This window comes from Prinia subflava, chromosome 5, assembly GCF_021018805.1.
Source record: "Prinia subflava isolate CZ2003 ecotype Zambia chromosome 5, Cam_Psub_1.2, whole genome shotgun sequence".
NCBI lineage: Eukaryota > Metazoa > Chordata > Aves > Passeriformes > Cisticolidae > Prinia > Prinia subflava.
In genome coordinates, this window is record NC_086251.1 from 27534903 (window position 1) to 27556288 (window position 21386).

General features: G+C 39.6%; 1 protein-coding gene across 1 annotated transcript; it reads left to right on the forward strand.

The window, feature by feature from the left end:
- The first annotated feature begins 761 nt into the window (after positions 1-761).
- On the forward strand, positions 762-20168 carry LOC134551253 (photoreceptor outer segment membrane glycoprotein 2). The gene is made up of 4 exons (XM_063398621.1): positions 762-899; positions 12414-13082; positions 16870-17116; positions 18572-20168. Exons 2-4 carry the CDS (start codon positions 12502-12504, stop codon positions 18836-18838), a joined length of 1095 nt encoding a protein of 364 aa, XP_063254691.1. The 5' UTR covers positions 762-899; positions 12414-12501; the 3' UTR covers positions 18839-20168.
- The last annotated feature ends 1218 nt before the right edge of the window (positions 20169-21386 follow it).

The window sequence follows — 21386 nt, forward strand, 5'->3', positions numbered from 1 at the left end:
CCGCCCCCGCGCTCGCCCTTCCTCGGCCGCGGCGCCACCGAGCCCGCTGTCCCCCGGGGCACCGCCCACATCCCATTTCCGGAGCGGTGATTGGGCAGCTGCGGAGATTTCTCACGGCCGATTGGCTCTTCACGCGGTCAGTCCGGGAGCCGGGGGCGGGCGCACCTGGACGCGGCGCTGCGCGGGGTTGGTTGAGCCGGCGAGCGCCGGTACAGCCGCGGCCGCCCCCGCGCAGCCCCAGGGCCGAGCCGCGGGATGGGCGCCGGAGTTCCCGTTCCCGTTCCCGAAGAGCTTCCGAGGGGCAGCGCCCGTGCGGGGGCTGGCCCTGGCCCTGGGCGCTCGCCGCCGCAGGGCCGCTGCCAGCTGGAAGCTGAATCCTGGTTGCGGTGCCGCCTCCGCCTCAGCAGCCGGGGCCGCGCTGTCCGCACCTGGGCGGGCTGCCCGGGCCGTGATGGGCGCGGGCCGCTGCGCGGCCGCGGGTGCGGCGAGCGCGCTGAGGAAGGAGAGGCCGGGGCAGGGGGAGGGGGCTGACTCCGCGTCACCGCGGGCACCTCTGTCCCCTTCGAGGGCACGGCAGGGTTGTCACCCCTGGGCTCCGCACAGTGACAGTAGGAAACGGTGGATGTGTCCCCTGCCTCGGTGAGTACGGCCTTCAAGGGAAGGCTTTCCGCTCTCACAAGTGACTCCTTACTGCAGGCAGGACTCTCGAGGCTGGCGAGGCCGCGGAGCGGGCACTCCTCGGAGCGTGCCTTCATCGCACAACAGCCCCCAGGACGCGTCTGTGGGCCACAGTGTCAGCCCAGAGGCTGGATCCATCTGGCACACCAGCACCTAGCAGAGGCCTGTGCTGCGGGAAGGAGGAAGGAGAGATTGGCTGTGCTCACAGCAGCTTGTGTGAAGTGAGTAAACACACCGTAGTGTTCCCCTCGTGACGTTTCCTTAAGCGGGGAGGAGGGAAAAAAAGTGCCTTTATTTCCCTACTGCCAGCCGAAAAAGAAGATAGTGTGAATAATTTAAGGTCTTTCTTCATTCATCGCAAGGAGATCACAGTTAAAGAGTAAGGTTAGGAAACAGTATCTCCTCCTGCTACTTTATGAAGAGGAAGATTTTAGCTCTGGTACTTAACAAGTGAGTTACCCAGAAGTGGGAGCCGTGAAGAAAACCCAGCAGCAAACCCAAGCAGTTGCGAGTTCCTCAGGGTCATTTTCAGGAAGATGCTTCCTCATTACCAAAGGGAATTGCCTCAAGGATTGGGCCACCAGTCACAGGGGTGTGGATAAACACTGGTGATAAGCATACATTTCTCTCTATATAGTGAATGCTTATGTGTATTATGTATCCTAACAATTGAAGTAGTTAATAAGAAAGCTGGTAAGAGTGAAGAAATGTTCATTTTGTGAATAGAAATAAACCAGTGTTGATGGCAATAGGTGGAGAGAGTTGCTTTTTTAATACACAATAGTACATCTTTTCCTGGGGTACAAAAAGGAGTTACAGGTTTTGCTTACCTTTAAAAGGCACTTACAATTTCTCGGATGGAAAATATTTGACTGGAACTACATATTCCTTCAAATCTGTCTTGAAGGCATTGCAATGCTGACAGTTATTCTAGGATAAGCAGCTCTTCTTATGCATCAAACAAATAATTTTTTCACATTCACTCTAAAGTAGACAGTATTTTCCCTCCCAGACTATACCTGAGGGTAGATAAATACCCTAACCACCTCTTATTTTAAGTACTAAGTTTTGTCAACAAAACTTGCTGCATGCTAGATGTAATGAGGAGCTCATGAATATGAATCCATTTGTGGAGAGTGCTTTATTGTTCCCCAAGTAATTGACATGTTGCCTGAGGTGTAAAATTCTTCAGGAGAATTTTCTGATTCAATTAAAGAGAAGGAAAGACCTTAACAAACTTGTTTATCTGGTTTGTCTGTTTACCTGTTCATCATTTCAGATCCAAGGGGCATAGTTTCTCTCATCATTTTGGAACTTCACAATTTAATTCATTATCGAATACAATTGACATGCACATTATCATGGGAAGCACTCGAGGTGTACATGTTTTCTTGCACACTGAAAGCTTTAAAAGACTTTCCTTCATCATCACTTGAAGTACAGTGAGCTGTAAGTTTCCAAATTACCACATGCTCTTCATAAGCAGACAAAACCTGAATGGTTTGAATAAAAGTCAAGCAGAGAAAAAATAAAACTAAAACTGAGTCTTTTCAAAAGGAAAATCTGTTTCCACTTATGTGAAGGAAGTCCTTAAAGAAAAGATCTAATCTGTTTTAACTCACTGCTCCAGAAATACACCAAGAAGTACTTTCAAGGCATTCTGTTCTACTATTTTAGGTTCAGAGATGTTGATAAGTATAACAGATACCAGTGTTTCCTCTGTCAGTACAGACTTGCAGAATATCTTTACCACTCACCAAAAAAAACCCCAAACAACCAAGCCCAAAAAACCACCAGCACATTAAAATCTCTATGTAAATATGAATATGAAATTGAGCTACTCTGGTTTGGTTTTGGTTTTTTGATGGTGTGGGTTTTTTGGGTTTTTTTTTTTTTGTAGTACATGTAGTTAAGCTCAGATGCATTGTGTTGATTTCCCTTGGAAAAAGCTGCCCTGAGCCAAAAACTGTCCTATGCCTTTTGTTTAGCTCTTACATTGTTAGTTCTAGTTGGCCATCTCGATGTAAAAATGTGTCTCTTTTTGCAGCTGTTAGTCAGCAGCTGTAAACCATAGCAGATGGGCACCTTTCTGTTTGTTCTGGAGATATTGAAGTATCTCAGGTGGTGCAAAACAAATCAGTACAGCAAACTGTCCTGATTTCACATGGGATAGAGTTAATTTTCTTTACAGTAACTGGAACAGTGCTGGATTTAATATGAGAATAATGTTGGTAACAGGCTGATGTTTTAGTTGGGTTTGAGTTGTTCTTACTCTAAATCAAAGACATTTCAGCTTCCTGTGCTCTGCCAGTGAGGATGTGCACAAGAATGGAGGAGAACATGGCCAGGAGAGCTGACCCAAGCTGTCCAAAGAGATATTTCACACCACAGAACATCATGCCAGGTGTATTAATGGGGAAGGAGTTGGCTGTGAGGTGCCAATGGCTGCTGGGGGACAGGCTGGGCATCGGTCAGTGGGTGGTGAACCACTGTTGTGCATCACTTGTTTCTCTTGGGTTTTATTTGTCTCTTCTTTTAATTACAATTAGTAGTAGTGCTAATTAGTAGTTTGTTTCAATTATTAAATTGTTTGTATCTCAGCCCATGAGGTTTGCCTTTTCTATCCACTTTTTTCTCCTCACTGGGGCAGGGGTGGGAGAGTGAGCAAGCAGCTGCTGGGACTTACTTGCTACCTGGGGTTAAACCACAACACACTGTGTTGTCTTAATCAATCCTAAGTGTCTCACTTGGCTTTAGACTGCAAGAAGAAAAGTACTGCACACCAAAACTCTGAAGTTAGAGAGCAGGAGGATTAATTGCAGAAATTACTCCAAATCCCAAAGGCTTGCCAGAACAAACTTTATTATAACCACATAGTTACTATGAAAAGATGTGAACAAAAAATTTTAATTGTTCTGGTATGTGCATAGCAATGAATATGATTTCCTAATAAGTTTGACTGTATGAAAAATAATCTCCAGTCATGTAAAGATATTACATTTTAATATGGATATTTTATATTTAATAATTATAAATATGCGTAATTATTTAAGATGAAATGTAATAAATGTTAAATTGTGTAATGAGGCAATAAATAGAACTGGTCTGAATTTAAAAAAAAAAAAAAAAAAAAAGATAGAAACAAGCCAGTAAAGACCAAAGTGACAGCAAACTATTTCTGGGTTCCACTAGACACAGCTTCAGCTTTTGTTATTTTTTTAATTTTAAAAAGAACAGAGAATAAGAAAATACCTGCGTATCTAATGGGGTAGATGCTTCTAATATCTTTTTTGTTTGAAGAAATAGATCAGAATTTCCAGAATGTCTATAGATGGAACACAAGTTTCTAATGCTTCCAACTTCTGGATCTTTAGGCTTCATAAGGTATAGCAATGGAAAAATAAGTTTGCTTTCCTGGACATCATCTTTTTTTGTGTAGTAAGAGAGATGTGAGAATTTGCATCAGTAGTTTTTGTCCGAAAGGAATGATGTCATTTTTCTTCAAGGAATCTTTAAATATTTAAACCCACCCCTATACACAAACATTCATATATCTGTGAATGAGAAGGGTGACATGATTGACAGTGTGCAAGAACTTCTGAACTCTTCTGTTATTTTCTTCAGATAAACATATATGGGACTGCAAAGTGCAGACTCATTGATTTCAAACATTTCCATTGGAACTTCCTTGCCTGGACTTTGGGGCCTTGGCAATATTTATTTATTTCTGTATGAGTCAGAAGTTCTGAATATTGTTTCTGCTTAGTTGACTACAGAAGACAAAGCTCCAGAAAAACTTCTGGGGAATCAGATGTCAGGAAAAAGAAAAGAGAGAAATAAAGAAAAAATAAAAGGATATGGATAGCAGGATGCCCAGACTTAACTGAGATAGAAAATTCACAGGTTTAGTTAGTCAGTAAGTTAATATGCACCAACTCTTAGAATTGAAAAATTGTTGAAAATTTTAACAAAAATTAATATATAAATGGAGGCAGAAACAATACTTTCACTGAAGAGTAGAAAGGTAAAAACATTTGATAAGCTCACATTTCTGGCAAAAGTCAAAGAGTGAGAAAGCTCCTACCAAGTTTTGTAGATGTTTAAACAGGTACCTAGTTAATAGCAAATGACAAACTACAGACCTTGAGACATCTAGTTCAGCCTTTTTTCCAGGGAAGGACCAACTGTTCCTACAAGATTCCTAGCCAGTGTTTGTTAACCTGTTCTAAAATTACTTTGTTCATGGAAATCAAGGGATTTCTTATGTGCTGTTTCACTATGCTCACAAAAATAATTCTTTCACCCTGTTTTGGTAATTTCACAAAAGAAATTCCTATCACCAAAGGAATTTATTCCTTTCCTCTGTGCAATTACCTATAAAATTACTTGAACACTATTTCCATCTCTCACCATCAGTTTTCTCTACATTAAGGCACCTGAGTTCCTTCAGTCTTTTTCCACAAATTGTGATTTCTTGACACAGTGTCAATAAGCATGAAGTCACCACTCAGGGGACAGAGGGATCTTGGAAAAGCTCTGAGAGCACTGTGTCTGAGTTCTGGCTTCTGTCTATTTGACAGCTTCAGAAACTCCCATGAGTCTGTCTCTCTCTCTCTCTCTCTCTCTCTCTTTTTTTTTTTTTTTTTTTTTTTTTTTTTTTTTTTTTTTTTTTTTCCCCTTGGTAACTGTCTTTTCTTTCCAAAAGACTCTTAAATTCCCCACAATATGTCCTGAGTAATATTGTTCAGTTCAAATGATGTCTGGAGTGTGAAAAATAGCATCAACATCAGGTTTATAGTAAGCTGAGAATAGGTACTGATTAGTTTAGGAGGTCTTTTGAGGAGAAATATGACAGCATATGTCTGACTACCTTGCTAGGAGAAGGGCCAGTCAGTAGTATAGTGCATTAAAGTATTGATGCTATGAGATATGGAATTTAAAAAGGAAAATTTTACCTCATTATGTAAAGAGAATTCTGCTGCCAGGCCTCATAATACGTGTATAATTCCATTCTGCAAAAAGCTTCCTGATACCTGGTTTGTGAGGACAAGATCCATAGTGAATAAGGTGAAAAAGTGAAAAGCAAGATTGATGCATGATCCAATTATGGTTAAGTTTGTAAAAATGGATTCTAGTCTTCAGAAAGACGTTACAGCCAAGATGGAAGTTTTATGTTACACATGTTCCTTCCATCTGTACTATGGAGTGCTGGTCTGATTTTAAGGTGAATACACGATTTCTTTGCCTTAGTTTTCCATTTGTAATGACTCACCGTGAGTCATGAGTGGATGACTCAGAGACTGTGGACAGTACAGCTCCTATGGATTGAAATCAGAGCCAGCCTGACAGGTACTGATATGGATTTTCCTGCAATGCACAGGACCCCGAATGACAAGCCGTATACGTGAGCTGCAGTTCATGCAGGGCTGCTATAATTTTCTTTTCTGCCCAAGACTGATTTCAGCATCCGTATTGGTATAACCTTTACACATCTGAAAAATGTAATACTTCTTTTTCTGATTTGTGTCATCTGTGGTGTTCTTCAGGCAATTAGATGAGCTACAGTTTCAGTATTCACATTTTTCATGGAACATAGTACAGCAGATCTTCTGGTACTGTAGTACAGCGTACAACTGTAGTTGTAAAAAAACATAACTGACTTTGTTTTCAATAATCTTTGTGTCATTTTAATGTACAAACTGGATCCTTTTAGATTATTGACTATTGCCGCTACTTCTTGCTTTTAAATTTTGACATTCCCTCTGCCAACTCTGCAATTCCATAAGAGTTTCGTGTGTTGTGACTTAACTTAGGTATCTTTATCTACTACAACAACCATAATCATCTAAATACCACTATACTTCCTTTCTAAAAGTTCAAAAATACAATTGAGAAATAAATGTTCTTCAAAGACTCAGTTACTTCTGTTTGCTTAATAATTCTCTAAGTGTCTACCATGTGGTTCACAATTTTACAAAAGCCAAAAAGCACAGATGGTTGTTCACGTCCTCTCCCCATTATCACATATCAGTGAGAATCTCTTCCTGAATATGGACTTGCCCCAGCTCAGAAGGAAAGGTAGTATAGTTCTTGCTTCCATCAGACTCACTAAGTGCCTCTAGTTTTAGTCTTCCATCAGACTCACTAAGTGCCTCTCCAAGATAAGAGATTTTAAAATCTCTTACCATTAGTTGTCATTTACGTTAAATACAAGGTGAAATGAAAGGTCATCCAAATATAAAAATAAAATATTCATTTTTGGAAGCTAGATGTAAAATTAAATGCTGCATCATCCCAACTAGTTATTTCATTACACTGATTCATAACACATCTATCCTTGCCTGTGGACTTATATATGAATGGTACTAAATAAGTAATTGGGCAAACATTTGTTTAATTTACCTGTTTTGGATCCTAAACCATAGCAGAGCAATCTCCACTGCTAGCAGGAATGTGTGTGACCTCTTTCTATACTGCTGGGTATAGATCTATCGATGAATCTATCCCCAGCATATACAACCATTCCTGCAAGTTACAAAATGCTACTCCGTGGTCATGATGTCCAGGCTTCCCAAAGGTCTGCAAGAAAGTGCATCGTGGTTAATTATAAACTGCCATAACACAGAACTAATTTTTAAATTATTCAACTTTTGATATTACATTTGCAGCTGAAGCCATTTTCAAATATGAGACAAAAAACACAGGTAGCACTGGCCTCTAACTGCATGACAATTAGATTTAACTAATTTCTTTCAATGGGGTATTCTTGAGCTTCCATTAGTTGTATGAATGGCCTCTAATCTCTCTAACACAAATTAAAAAAAAAAAATAATAATAAAAAAGCTTCTAGCTCTGTATTGTAGAAAAAGCCTTTATACAGCAGCACTGCCATCTCCTGCTTGCTTGCTTCCATGCATGTGAGTCCAAGGTTTGTGCTGCAAAGCAGCCACAGGGAAGGTGCAGACTTCTGTTACTAGGTAACAGAGGCAGTAACATTTTCTAACACTCAGGGGTAACACGTTTGGAGTTCTGCAGATGGGGAGTTTTCACAAGTGAACTTTTTTAAGCATAGAAAAGTACTTCAGCCATTTGTTCAGGATTTCTGATATATGACATCCCAGCTGAACCACAACTCAAAATGTGCACATTTGTGTACTTGTGCTGTACCCAAGGAATACATTATACCTGTTGAATATGCTTCCGTAGAGTTGCTCTGTACACAAATCAACATATTTGAACAGATCTAAAATGCTCCCTGTGGTCTGCACAAGTGCTGCAAGACCAAAGCATGAATGACTCATGCACAGGAGTAATTCACTGCAGTTGGGGTGTATCTGATCATATGCAAGCATTTGTGTGGTACATATACAGTAGGTCCAACAGGTCCCAGATGTATTACATATGCTCTGAACCACTAGGACCCAGGCAAGATAGAGCCAGTGAACTGCCAGACACAGAACTAGAATCACAGTCATACCAGGGTACTGGATTATTGCTTATCATAAGCCAGCCGAGGACAGTTTATGCTTCTGAGAATATTTCTTCACATTTACAATGCCTGGTGCAGGGTGTCTTGCAGTCAGTCATGTGCCCACTGAAGTCTTCTGCTGTGCTAAGGTGTTACAGATATGGACCCTACAGCTCAAACCTGGTCCTCCTTAGGGATTTGATTCTGGTACTGACATCACCTCTAACTTGACCAAGCAGTGCTGCAGACTCAGCTTGTTGCCACTTCAAACCAGCCACATCTGTCCCACAAATTGCTATGTGCTGGGTCAGAAATGCCAGAGGACATGACACTTCTGCTTTTGCTTCTGGCTTGGAATAGAGCTAGATGAGAGACTAGGACAGAGGTTTCTACTAGATTGTTCTTGAACCTGGAAAGCTTCCCCAACCAGAACCTACCGTGAATCATACAGGATGATCCAATTGCTCTTGGTTACTTGAATTTGGACAACCACACTCAATACACAGAGAACAGAAAATTACATCCAAAGCAACAAAATATGGAATGATGAGTAAGGAACATAATAGTGGATATAAATGACAGTTGCCTAAGATACATTTTCCCTTCCCACAGAATCACAAAGTTTCATTATTCTCATTCTTCTTCCCTTTGAAGGCATATTTTGAAGAACAAATTAAGAGCTATTGAAGACCTTGGCAGGTACTGAAAACAGTTCTGTTCCTTACCAGCCCAAATCTCCAGAAAGGTAAAAAGGTAGAAGAAAGTCTTATAAACCATTTTGTTGGTGAGATGTCAGTTCACAGTCAGTTAATTGGCCTGTTTTGCAGGATTTAATCTGGTGGCATAAGAACCTTGAAATAAATCTCTTAGCTACGATTAGAGATGAAGGAGAGATTAGCACAGGCAGGAGAGTTGAAGTGGTTTTCTCCATCTCCATTAGGGAGTCTGTGTGAAGAGAGAGCAACTACAGAGACATCAGGAAATCAGTATTTCGGTCATCCTCAGGATGTCCAGTTCAGGTATTTTCTCCCTTGTATTCAGCAAGTTACCAGTTTCAAGATCCTGTTCAGTCCTCTGAAGCAGGTTAGTGGTTTCTTTTACAATGTCACAAATAGCAATGTATGTTTAGCTAAAATAGCAGATTTTAAAAAAATCAGTAAGAAAAGATGTGGTTTGTGTATGACAAAATTGCAAAATTTCTCTGAACATTTTGTATCCAATAAGTAAATATTATAAATAAATAGCTATACTATGTCTTGTTCGATATAGTTAGGGGAACTTGATAGCAAAGGAAGAGCTAGGTGACATCTTGGAAGCAGATTGTATGGAGATGGAAGCCATGTTTATAGATAAATTTGTAGATAAATCTGGATTAGACAAGGAAAGCTTGGGAACAGTATTGATAGTATGGGAGAGATTTCCCCATTTATTTGGCTTCTTTTGTTGAAAGAAGTATTTCTTCCTCTATAGAATAAAATCCAGTTTGCTCTCCCATTGCTGAGGAGTTTTGTGTCTGTATACACAGACACAAAAATATACACAAAAATGTGTGTATATGCTTCATAATTCTGGAGTGGTTCATGTGTAAAGGTTTCTAAGAACTCTGACAGGTGTTAGTTCCACTGAAATGCTGGGAGCATTTGCGGCTTTACAGGAACCTGCTGCCAAATACGACTTGGAGAAAAACAGACACATGTTGCACAGCAAGACTAACTCTTCTAGTTCATAATTGCAGTTCAGTACTTTGAGCTGGCAAAACTTTCTTCAGGGTGCTCAAAAAATTCTACTACAATGCTGTGTGTGTGTTGCAATAGATCTTATTCTAATAAATGTATTCAGTACTTCATTAAACAGTTAGGGAAAGAATAATGGTGTAATTAAAAAATTCATTACGATGTGAAGAGAGTCTTATTATCTGAAATAAATTTAGTAAACTGTTAGCATTGGTGAAAATATGGATACTTAACATAAGTATCCATGTAGAAGCTAGGAACAAGGAACAGAATAGGTAACTTGCTCTTCTGTCTCAGAGTCAATGCACTCAAGGTTTCATGAGAAGCACAATGTCTCCCAAAGATAAATCCCAAGCACATCAGTGACAGCCAGGTTCAGCCAACAGGTGGTTTCTGAACTACAACAACCAGTCATTCCATCCCTTTCCTCTGGCACTAGGACTCCATGAAATCACAGATCTTGTGATCTGGTGTGGTAGCACCGTTAGATAAATATCAATATTCTGTGAAATCTGATCCTACAACAATACTAATTCACAAAGGAAGCTAAGAATACCTCATGAGAATTTCTGGAGACAAGGAATTAGTAGGAGAATTTTCTTGCACAGTTTTTTTTATTTGTTTAAACTTCAGGCATCTGAAAATTGGGGATGGAGCTATATCAGAACAGCCACATGAGACTGAATGTATGTATTCCTGCTTATGGAACTCAGCTTCAAATTTCTTTATGGTAATGTCTCAAATCTATGTCTTCCAAAAATCAACAGTCTCTGGAGCAGATGAATTTTAACTAGAGTGGAACTGTTTACAACTTTTGTCCAGGTGTTAAAAAAAAAAAATGTTTAGCAAGTAGGGTGTTTTCAGGGACACCATAACTAAATGTGTGCTGAACAATTTCAAGGCATCGTTCAAATATGTGCATGTGTTTCACAGAAACAAACATGGAGTGATGCAGTCATATGTGCTGGCCATTGAACAGGAACTGTGTATCAGCAATCAGTAAATTTCATATCAGATTCTCTCTGTTGTGAGCTCTGAGGCCTGAGTATCAGGGACAAATAAATCTATTAGTAGCCATCACTTATAGCTATTTAAGGTCAAGCCACGAACTGCTTAACTGGTGAAGCAATCAAAGATACTGCCTCCAGGCTTAGCAGGCTTATTCAGGCTGTCAGCTGAATTCATAGGGAGGCTTAATTCTGTACCAGCAGAGCATGATCTCTTCAAATGAGGTTTGAACAATACTGGAGAAGAATGGTGTGAAGCAAGTGTTGTAATTTTATAAATTACTATTCTCTAGACATCTCTGTAAGGTGTCTGTCATTTATATGATTATCACAATATGATCACAATCAATATTCAGCCATAAGTGATAATCAGCCTTAACAACCATTAAAATTAGGACACTGTTTTTAAACTCAGAAAGCTGCTGCCCTCAACACCTTTGGAAATAGACTGGTAAGGAAAAATGCTGTGCATCTTGCACACTATTCTGTGTACTGTACAAAAGACACACAGAGCTGAATAGCTTTGAGGGGAATTAGTTTTCTCTGTAAATGCAGGAGAAAATAAATGTCACTTGAATTCATTAAATCTCACGGGCCTTAAAATCTTAATATATGAAGATATTTAACCATATCCTAATATGACTCACACAACCTATTCCTTGCCTGTACAAATAGAAATGATTCTATCTGACGTAAACACATGAAGACACTGGGATTCCATTACCTTTTTAAACTGCACCCTGCAACAATCTGCTTACCCAATGCTAAGCTTCACTGCAGGATCCTTTACCGGGTCAGTGTAGCCCTACTTCTGTCCAGCTTGTCTGTCTGCAGGTGTTTTTCATGTTGTTTTAGCTGATGTTTTATTCAGTAGCAGCATCCACTTACTTAGAAAATATTATGCTGCTTATACATCTCTATTTCCCCAGATTTACAGAATTACACTTTACTGTTTATGTCATTGTATTAGTAGAATTAAATGACTGTATAAATACATAACACAGAGTTTTAAAGTATAAAATCACTCTAATGAGAGTTGCCAAATTAGGAACACGACAAGCAAGTTTTCTGGAAAGAAAAAAAGAAGGCTGTATATGTGTTTGTTTGTCTTCATTCTTCAACTTTTGAATACAAACCTGACCATAACACAGGAATCTAAGAATAATAAATACGTATAATTATTACCAAAAAATACAGGCAACAAGTAGAAGGGAAAGACACTGTGAGTCTTCTGAAGGGAAAGACAGCAGACCAGTTAACTTTTAGATATCAGGTCTGCACAGAAAATTGGTCTTGACAAAAATTCATAGGAATCCAGAGTCTCTGTTCATACTATTGACTTATTTTTACTTGCTCTGGTTGGTCCTTAGAATTTATTTTGCTTGTGATTCACATTGTTATGAAATTTAAGCAATAAATTAACTCTCTTGGCAGGACTCAGAGTGCGTGAGGCTGCACAGGAAGTTCTTTTGCAGGCTCTATAAATACCTGGTCAAACAGACAGTAATCTCTCTCCCTCTTCTTCAGGTTTCTACTGCACGCCTTGGATCCATGCACCTAATCAGCTTACGAGCTTCCCTTGACCTACGCTTCTTCTCCTAATGCGCGTCTGACTATGGCTGTCCTCAAAGTCAAATTCACCAAAACCAAGAGGGACAAATTGGCTCAGATCTTATGGATCCTCAACTGGGTTTCTGTAGTGAGTGGGATCGTTCTCTTCAGTCTTGGCCTCTTCCTGAAAATAGAGATCAAGAAGCGCAATGAAGTGATGGCAAAAGGGGACATTAACTCTGTCCCCAACATGCTGATCTCTGTAGGGGTCATAGCATGTATCATCAACTTTCTGGGTGGCAAAATCTGCTATGACTGCTCAGATGCAAACAAGTTCTCTCGATGGAAACTAGTAATGCTGCCATACATCGTATGCACCTTCTGTTTTACCTTCTGCATCCTGGTGGGTGCTCTCATGTGCTATACCATGAGGAACGAGCTGGAAGAGTCTCTCTATCTGGGACTGAGGGATGCCATGAAGTTCTATAAAGACACAGACATACCTGGGAGATGTTTCTTAAAGAAAACAGTGGATTTGTTACAAATTGGATTCCGTTGCTGTGGAAACAATGGCTTTAGAGACTGGTTTGAAATTCAGTGGGTATCTCCTCGTTATCTGAATATGGCTTCCAAGGAGGTTTTGGAGTAAGTATTTATCAGTCATACAAAAAAAAATTCTAGGAGAAAACTCTTTTGAGACTGGAAAGCTCTTTTTTTCTGGACTCTTGTATCTTAATAAAAAAAATGTAGAATTCCCAGGTTACTCACAAAATATGCTAAATAACATGCACTATCAAAAGCTGCCTTTTGCTAAGCCTTTAGGGATGCTAAGCAAAGCAAAGATGTATCTCCTTTTCAGTGTGGTGAATTAGCTACCTCAAATTTTTAATTTCATTTATAGGAGGTGATAACAGTAAGAAAAAAAAGGACTGTACATTGCACAGTCAACTCTGAGCACTGAAAGACCCTTCTTCTTCAAGGTATTAGACTTTGCAATCCCATGTTCAAATCTGTATGTTCACATGTGAACAAACAATACATATATAGCATAAAAAAGCAGAAATCCCCCTTTTCTTTTTGGTGGTGGTGCTTCACATGATGTAGCAACTGTGAAATTCTATGCTCAAAAATAAGAGTGGTGATATTTACAGACAAGGTAAAAATTAAAAACTTTCAAAAGTAGACAATCCAGTTTGTAAAAATTCTTATAAAGCTGAAAAAGGTCTTCACTGACAAGAGAGGAGTAGCTTTGTATTCCCACGAAAGACAAATGCAAAGAGCTTGACTGGCATTTGTCAAATGCTGCATTTTGTTGAACTCAAAAATCAGTGACAATAAAGCCAGAGGAAGGGAGGCCAAAGGTCTTAATTTTACAGAATTCACAATTTGGAACTGGCATCGTAGCAAAGCGTATATAGAGAGCTGCAAATATACCAGAGGGCAGGACCTAGGAGAATACAAACAAGAGGGCATCAGCATGCAGAAGACACTTGTCTGTGGAAATAAAGCAATACAAGCATTCTCAAGAGAGAAATTAGGAAGTGTCACACAGAACAGACTGGCCCAGAGCTGCTTTAAGTCTTGGGTCTATGCTGAAAAATGACATGACAACAAAGATGGTCCCCAGGAATTTAAGAGTAGTAGCTTAGTGTGAGGTCAAAAGTAAAATATGCTGCCTTTTATTTCTACGAGAGAGACAGAAACAGTAATGTTTTACCCAGGGTCTTAACCCAGGGTCTTTAGCTGTGTTTTCTTCTGCAGCCTCACCTGTGCTCTGCCATTGCTTTGAGAGCACACTATCAGTTAGCTTTTGCCCCATTTAGGCAGAAGGTGACAGTGAAATGTATGCAAGAAAAATAATTTCTGAATTTCTTTTACTGTGGATAGATCGCTTAATTTAATTTTGATTGACAGAATCCAAGTTGGTGCTGTATAACAAAATTATACCATGACTTCCAAAAATCTGGTAGTGAAACATTTGATATGAAATCATTGGAAGCAGCCCAGCTGGTAATGTTCTGAAAGGATGGAGAAGGAATCAGATCTTCCTTGGTTTCAACTTGTACTCTGTGTCAGTTAGTTTGTAGATCAAGAGGCAAGGCAGGTGAGATCTGACATACTGTGAACTCACATGTAACCTTTGCAAAATGGAGCTTTTCACCTTCCTGCAAAACCCTCTTCCTTTCCCCCTCTTCTACAGCTCTATTGCCAATGCCACAGTTTGACAAGGTATGGGAAAAGTCAGTGGGAATGGCAGGAACATGAGGCAAGTTACAGCAGTACAATGCTACCATTGCTTTTGTTGGGTAAAAATCATCTTTACTCAAAAGCCATTTTTTGCTTTACAGTACTGTAACAACTTTGAACTGCAACAGTGAATAGTAGTGTATGTCTTGCTCCACCAACTCTTTACTGAGGTCTTCCCTTCTAACAGTACCAAGAAACTATTAAGTGCCAAAACATAAATTAAATAATTTTAAAATTTGCCACTAGCAGAGGAAACACAGTGGCAGGAGGATATAACTCAAGTCTGGAAACTGCTACTGTTGACAGTAGAAAGAGGGTTCCTCTTCATAACACATCCAGAACAAAAGAGAGTATTTAAATTGATGCTTGGGATCTAAAAAAAAGCTTAAGACCCAGTTTCAGAGGTGGAGTACTATATTGGGGTCATTAAATATATAGCTTGAAATATAGAGGGCATTTTGCCAGCCCAGGTAAGATCTTCCCTGTCACAATGTGCCAAGTCTTCCTCTCCTCTATAACTTTCTTTTCTCCTCCCACACTGGACTCCTCTGGTTTGCGTATTTCTGGCTCCTTTCCCCTCCAGTGCCTGGTTTTGCCTATGCCTACAACATGGCTCACACACTTCACTCTGCTTTCAGTGGATTATTTGGACTCTTCTGCATTGATTCCATTCTGTTGCTATCACCAGGGATATGATGGCCACAAAATGAAAAGCTAGACTTGAAAATGAAGAACAATTCATGCCTATCCCACTCCTGAGCAGGAAATGGCAGATGAACTTCCTGGAAATCTGGATTTCCTGTTTTACCTGGAAAGATCTGTTTTTGAGAGAATTTTAAGTAAAACAAAACACACAACAGCCTAAACAGAGAGGAAGGACAAGAAACAAAAAAGGAAGCTGTATATAGCAGGCTCACAGCAACAAAATTAAAGCAATTATTCTGCCATCACAGCACTGCCACAAATACTGAGCTTCCTAAAAGCTTATGTTTCATTTTATGGTTACATGTAGTCCCCAGTTCCAGACCAATATTGGACCACAGTGTTTCTGCTCCTTCTCTTTACCTGATGAGCTTCTTGTAATGATTCCCTTCCTTCTCATTTAGATCAGCTGTAGTGGAACAGAAAAATATTATTTGCAAATATTAATAAATGAAAAAGTTTTGGAAAGTATTAGAAAATTTACTATCAGCAAACAGTGAAAGCTGGATATCTAAGTGAAAGTTGTCTTTTATGTCTTCTGGCCCCCTTACAAAGAGTAAAGGGCCTGGATTTGATAAACCAGGGCATGGTTCCCACCCATGGGGCTGTCTCAGGGAATCAGCCTTTTCCACTGCGCATCAAAATAAGTTCCATGCTTAGAGGCTGCTTCCCCAAGGTGTGGAGTGTGTCTTGGCATCTTGGATACTGTCCAGTTTCTGGAAAATCCTTCTCTGAAGAAAACAGATGCCAAGGATTCATTTAACTTCCAGAAAATCTTGGTTAATTTGAGACTGGGTTCCCATCCTATGATTTTTTTTTCCTATTCCTCTTTATCTTTCCTCTTTCAGCACTTGTTTTCCTCCTGATCTTATAGAGGAGGGAAGGAATAATTTTTGGCAATAGATACATTTCTTAAAGTTACAGAAAGTGAAGTCACAAGAAGTAGAAATTCCCTTGTGAATTAGTCTCAAAATGTGCTGGAGCAGCCCTTGCAATGGGTACAGTGACAAAAGGCCAGCAGATGATTTCCAGAGGTTCCTGTGGCATACAAAGTTGTTCTTGTATTAGGATCTCCTTCATGGAATGATTGTGTTGAAAAGTCAGTCCCGAAGTAGTGAAACACAGGATTTTCAGGGATGTAACTTCCATTAGAATTCCACCAAGATAAGTTCAAAAATTGTCCTTAGTATTCAGCACAAAGATACCTAAAAAGACAATATCTGCCTGAACACTGAACTCATGTCTTGTGGCACAGAATGAAGAAGCATGAGGTAATGTGCTATACCACACTTAAATACAGCAAATCCAACATTCAGTTTTCCTGCAGTAAACTCTTCCAGGTGAAAGTATATCCTCATTTTCCTTTTGTTATATTGGAGAGACCTGCACTGCAGCAGAGTTGTGTTACTTCCTTTTGTAAAATCACAGGCACTGCCTGCTGCTGACACCAGATTTGTAATGGCCACACTTTGTCCTGTTGCAGCCGTCTGAAGAGCAACGTTGATGGCAAGTTCTTGGTGGATGGAGTCCCCTTCAGCTGCTGCAACCCCAGCTCCCCACGGCCCTGCATCCAGTACCAGCTGACAAACAACAGTGCCCACTACAACTATGATTTCCTGACAGAGGAGCTCAATATCTGGATGAAGGGGTGCAGAGAGGCCCTGCTGGATTACTACACTGGTATCATGAGATCCATTGGCATTGCAGCATTGCTTATTTGGTTGTTCGAGGTGAGTCTCACAAAATGGTTCCTATCAGATTCATGTTCTGTCTCTCTAGGGTGGGAATCAATGATGGTGTAACATGAGAAATGCCTCAAGAAGCACTTAGGAATGTTGCAGGATTTCCTTTAGTATAGACAACTTTCACAAAGTCCACAGAGCAGAAGGAAATCTTGTTGAAAATGAGAACTATCAGAAACCATGCATATATTCTGTATATTTATAGAGCTTTTTAAACAGAGTATAGCATATTCCCTTCCCTGATGCATTTATGAGATCAGACACAGGATGATACATGGAGTGACACAACTGCAAGAAAATTTAGTGGGAAGGTCTGAGTGTTGTTTTAAGTTAGTTTTAACAAATACATAAAATATGAGTAGGTCTTTGGCTCAATGCATTTTGTTTATAATTAAAATTGAGCATTTTATTAATACCTCAAAGCCTCGTTTTTATATTACATAGTTTCACCACACATATTACTATATGTGTGGTGAAACTATGTAATATAAAAAGCAATCATGCATTCATGCAATCATGGCATTTCATCCTTTTAGAAGTAGACTGTGCTGCTGGTTATGCAATCAAAATAAGTGCACCACAGGCAAGCTACAGGCCTGCAAAGCTGCAGTGTTCCTGCTGTCTGTAGAGTTCTTTGGATGTTGTCATCTGCAAGTAAAGGACCCTCCAATGGTACGGGCTCCAATACAGTTTTCTTACCTTTTTAGTATGTTTTCGTTTTCTTACTGTTGCTCTATTGCATGAATATTAGCATTGCAATTAAAGTAGTTCACAGCAGTCCTCAGGCAGTGCTAGGTAGGGTCGTGGTGCCAGAAATAGCAGGCCTCTGAAGCATGTGAAAAGCTGTGAGCCAGCTCTCTGTGCTCCCTTAAAGACTGACAAGCTGATCTTGATTCCAAAAGAATTATGAAAGTGGGGCTTTTTCCTAACTTGGACATGAGCCTCTGCTATAGGCCATCCTTCTTAATTTTCATACTTTGGCATGTAGAGGACACATATGGCTTACATGGGAATGATTAAACTTCCTTGGAAGAAATACTGATTTAATCAGTACCAGTGGAAAAAAAAATGCACTGAAATTAACATACTACAAGTTTTTCTTTCCTGGTGACTGATGGTTCCATTAACTGATCATTCATTCTACATCAATTAGTTGCAGTCTCTGAAGCTGGAAGGTTTACAAGTAATTCTACATATTTATGTACTGATAGCATGCAAGGGGGATTTTTACCTGAAGAATGAAGAGAGAATCAATCCATCTCTCCCTGCTTTCTTAAAAAATGTAATTAATTGGGAGAGTGGTTAGATATATTGCTAGGATAAAGAGTCTGTCTGCTTTACTCAGTTATGAGGCCTGTAAATACACAAGTCAGAACACTGGCTGAGTGATAGGGGTGGCTGAGGCTGCAATTTCAACTCTTTAACATGAACTGTTTCTTACAGCTCTCTGTGCTGATTGGTGTCCGGTACCTACAAACAGCCATGAAGAATGTCCTTCTGCTAGGAGATCTGGAGGGTGAATCAGATGGTTGGTTACTAGAAAACAGTTTTGTGGAAACTGCCAAATACAACATTAACATCATTAAGAACCTTGGCAAAGCCAACCAGATCTCCACTGTCTCAGGCATCAACGACCCCAACATTAACATTCAAAACACAGACTGTGACAAAACTAATATTACAACAAAATCTATCCCTGCAGCTAGGTAGGTAAATCTTCCAAGAAATGACATCACAACTGTAGCTTTGCTCTATTACAGTTCTACAGCCACCAGATTTTATCTGGTAGGGAAAAAAAAGGTAGAAAAACTAGTAAAACAACTGAACAAACCACAGACTGGTGACATTTCCAAAAATGCTGATACTTGTTTGAATGGATGTGTTTTTACTTGTGAAATCCCTGATTCTCAACACTGCATGAAACTTCTGGAATTTCCCCCATTTTCTCTCCTTTACTTACAGACCTATACAATGGTCTGAATGCATCAGAACAATCATTATGCACAAGCAAATATTTCAGACAAGATGGGTCTACATGTCCTAACACACAGATTAGATGAATAGGTACCAAAGAAGTTTGTCATTACACCTATAAAAATCCCAGAAGCGGGGAAATCCTAAAAGAATTCATTACACTGCATAAGAAGATTCTTTACAAAAAAGAAAAAGACAAAAACTGCAATGAAGATTCTGTTGGTGTAAGTTGGGAAACTTCTATTTATATACATATATTACAGCCTAAAATAACCAACCAAGTATGTGAAATTCAGGTGAAGGCAATAAAAGTTACCACAAAAGTATTTCCCTTGTTTGTCCCCAAAATGTCTGAAGTATCTCTTCATTTCCCCCCCTCCAATAGTTTAGAGAAAGCCACTTGCCCCACTTTCCTGAAAGTCAAAGGGTACAGCTGAGGAGTTCTCTGATTAAGAAAACTGCCAGCTTGTGCGGGGATATTTAAACTTCCAACTAGCATGTGATAGCAGAAGTTTAAAAATGAGTAGATACTTCCTATGAAACAAACACTGATGACCCTAGATGCTTGAAAGCTCCTTGTTTCAAAAGCACTTACCAACTGATCCAGGGGTGGGAAGGGATTATTTGAAATCAGTGAAGGCAGACAGATGGACAGCTCACGCATCACGCCCCTGCTACAATGCTCAGGAGATTTGTCGATGGAGTGAAAGCCTTCAATGCCCAAAATACCTATAGCTACAGGATGCCCTATGACTGCAATTGATCATTAATAGTCAGCAGGAAAAAAGTACCAATACAAAACAGAGGTGGAAAGACCAAATAAAATGTTTTACATGTTATGGCTGTGAGTGCATTCTTTGCGGAGAATCAAGTAAAAGAAGTTTTATCACTGAAATATTTGAAATAGAAACCATTCCTGCTTTTGAAACTGAAATTTTTACTTTTTGAAAAGCAAAAATTTCTTTACCCAAATACTGTTGTATTCAATAATGCTAGAAATGGCAAAAAATGTACGATAAGGATATATGGTAAATAAATTGTGCAATGTAATAATCCATAGTGTAATTCCAGTGGGCCATGTGCATGACCATAATTTCAACTGGAATTCCTTCACTGCCTAACATGTTAGGCCTACACTTAAGTATGTTAAAACCCCTTCAAAGAACTAGACTTGTAAGCTGAGACTTCCTTCTGCAAGAGCTGGTAATTCTTCCCTTTGCACTGCACTTACCTGTATGCCTACTTCTTGTCTTCATTGCATTGCAACCACTTTGCCCAATGGGGCATTAAAACTTAACTGGTGTGTAATTCCTTCAGCCATTTCTGAGAGCAGTACTTACCAGCAGCTGGTTAGGCTGGAAAAGAATAAATACAGAAAGCTGCATGCAGTTCCTTGAGAGATTAAGGAGAAAGACAGTCATGCATTGCAAACTAATCAGATTTTACATGTCTTTTCTTTAAAAACAGTGTATTTTTTTTTCTTCAGATGAGTATGCTGAGCGTCACCTGTGTCAGTCAATAGCAATCACTTCCTCAACACAATTTTATTCTACTTTTGGTAAAACAGTCCTAGACCTCACTAACCAAAGCTTGCAGAATTACAAGAACTGTGAGCTTACTCTTTTCATAGCTTTCTAGTTAATAGATTTGTCAAGAATCTGCTCTGAAAAAACATATTCAGAAGGAAGAGTGAACTGATCATCCAGCCTCTCTGTCAAGACAAAGAAATGTCATCCAGCAATTGCTGGAACACATTACCACAAAGAGCAGAGGTCTAAGTATCCAGCTGTATCCAGATACACAATTTTCTCTGCCCCTCACACAGCTCATATACTTGCATATGAAGAAAATACATTTTACCATAAAAGACTAATTACCATTTAGCACATTAACATTTGTCTCTCAGCCAACTGCCCCAAAGTGCAGCAGTGGAATGTGATTGGTTTTGAAATTAACTTAGATTCGGCATACATCTCACAGGGAACAGTCCTTGTCTGACCTATTACCAGTAATTACTTAGTCATTAGACTGTTAATTGCTATCCTGGCTAGGCATTCAGAGTCTCCACTGATATGGATGCATTACAAAAAGGTAATAGCTTGTTTCACAGTATCAGGATAAAATTTACTTTTGTTAATAAATGCTTTCTTCTCTGCTTTGTATTTATTGGTTTGCTCAGAACACGGAAGTGCTACACCCTACATATCCAGCTTTCTTTATAGCACCTGTCATGATATTTTGGGTTTCCTGCAGTATTTAACACCAGAGGCACTGGATCAAGGAA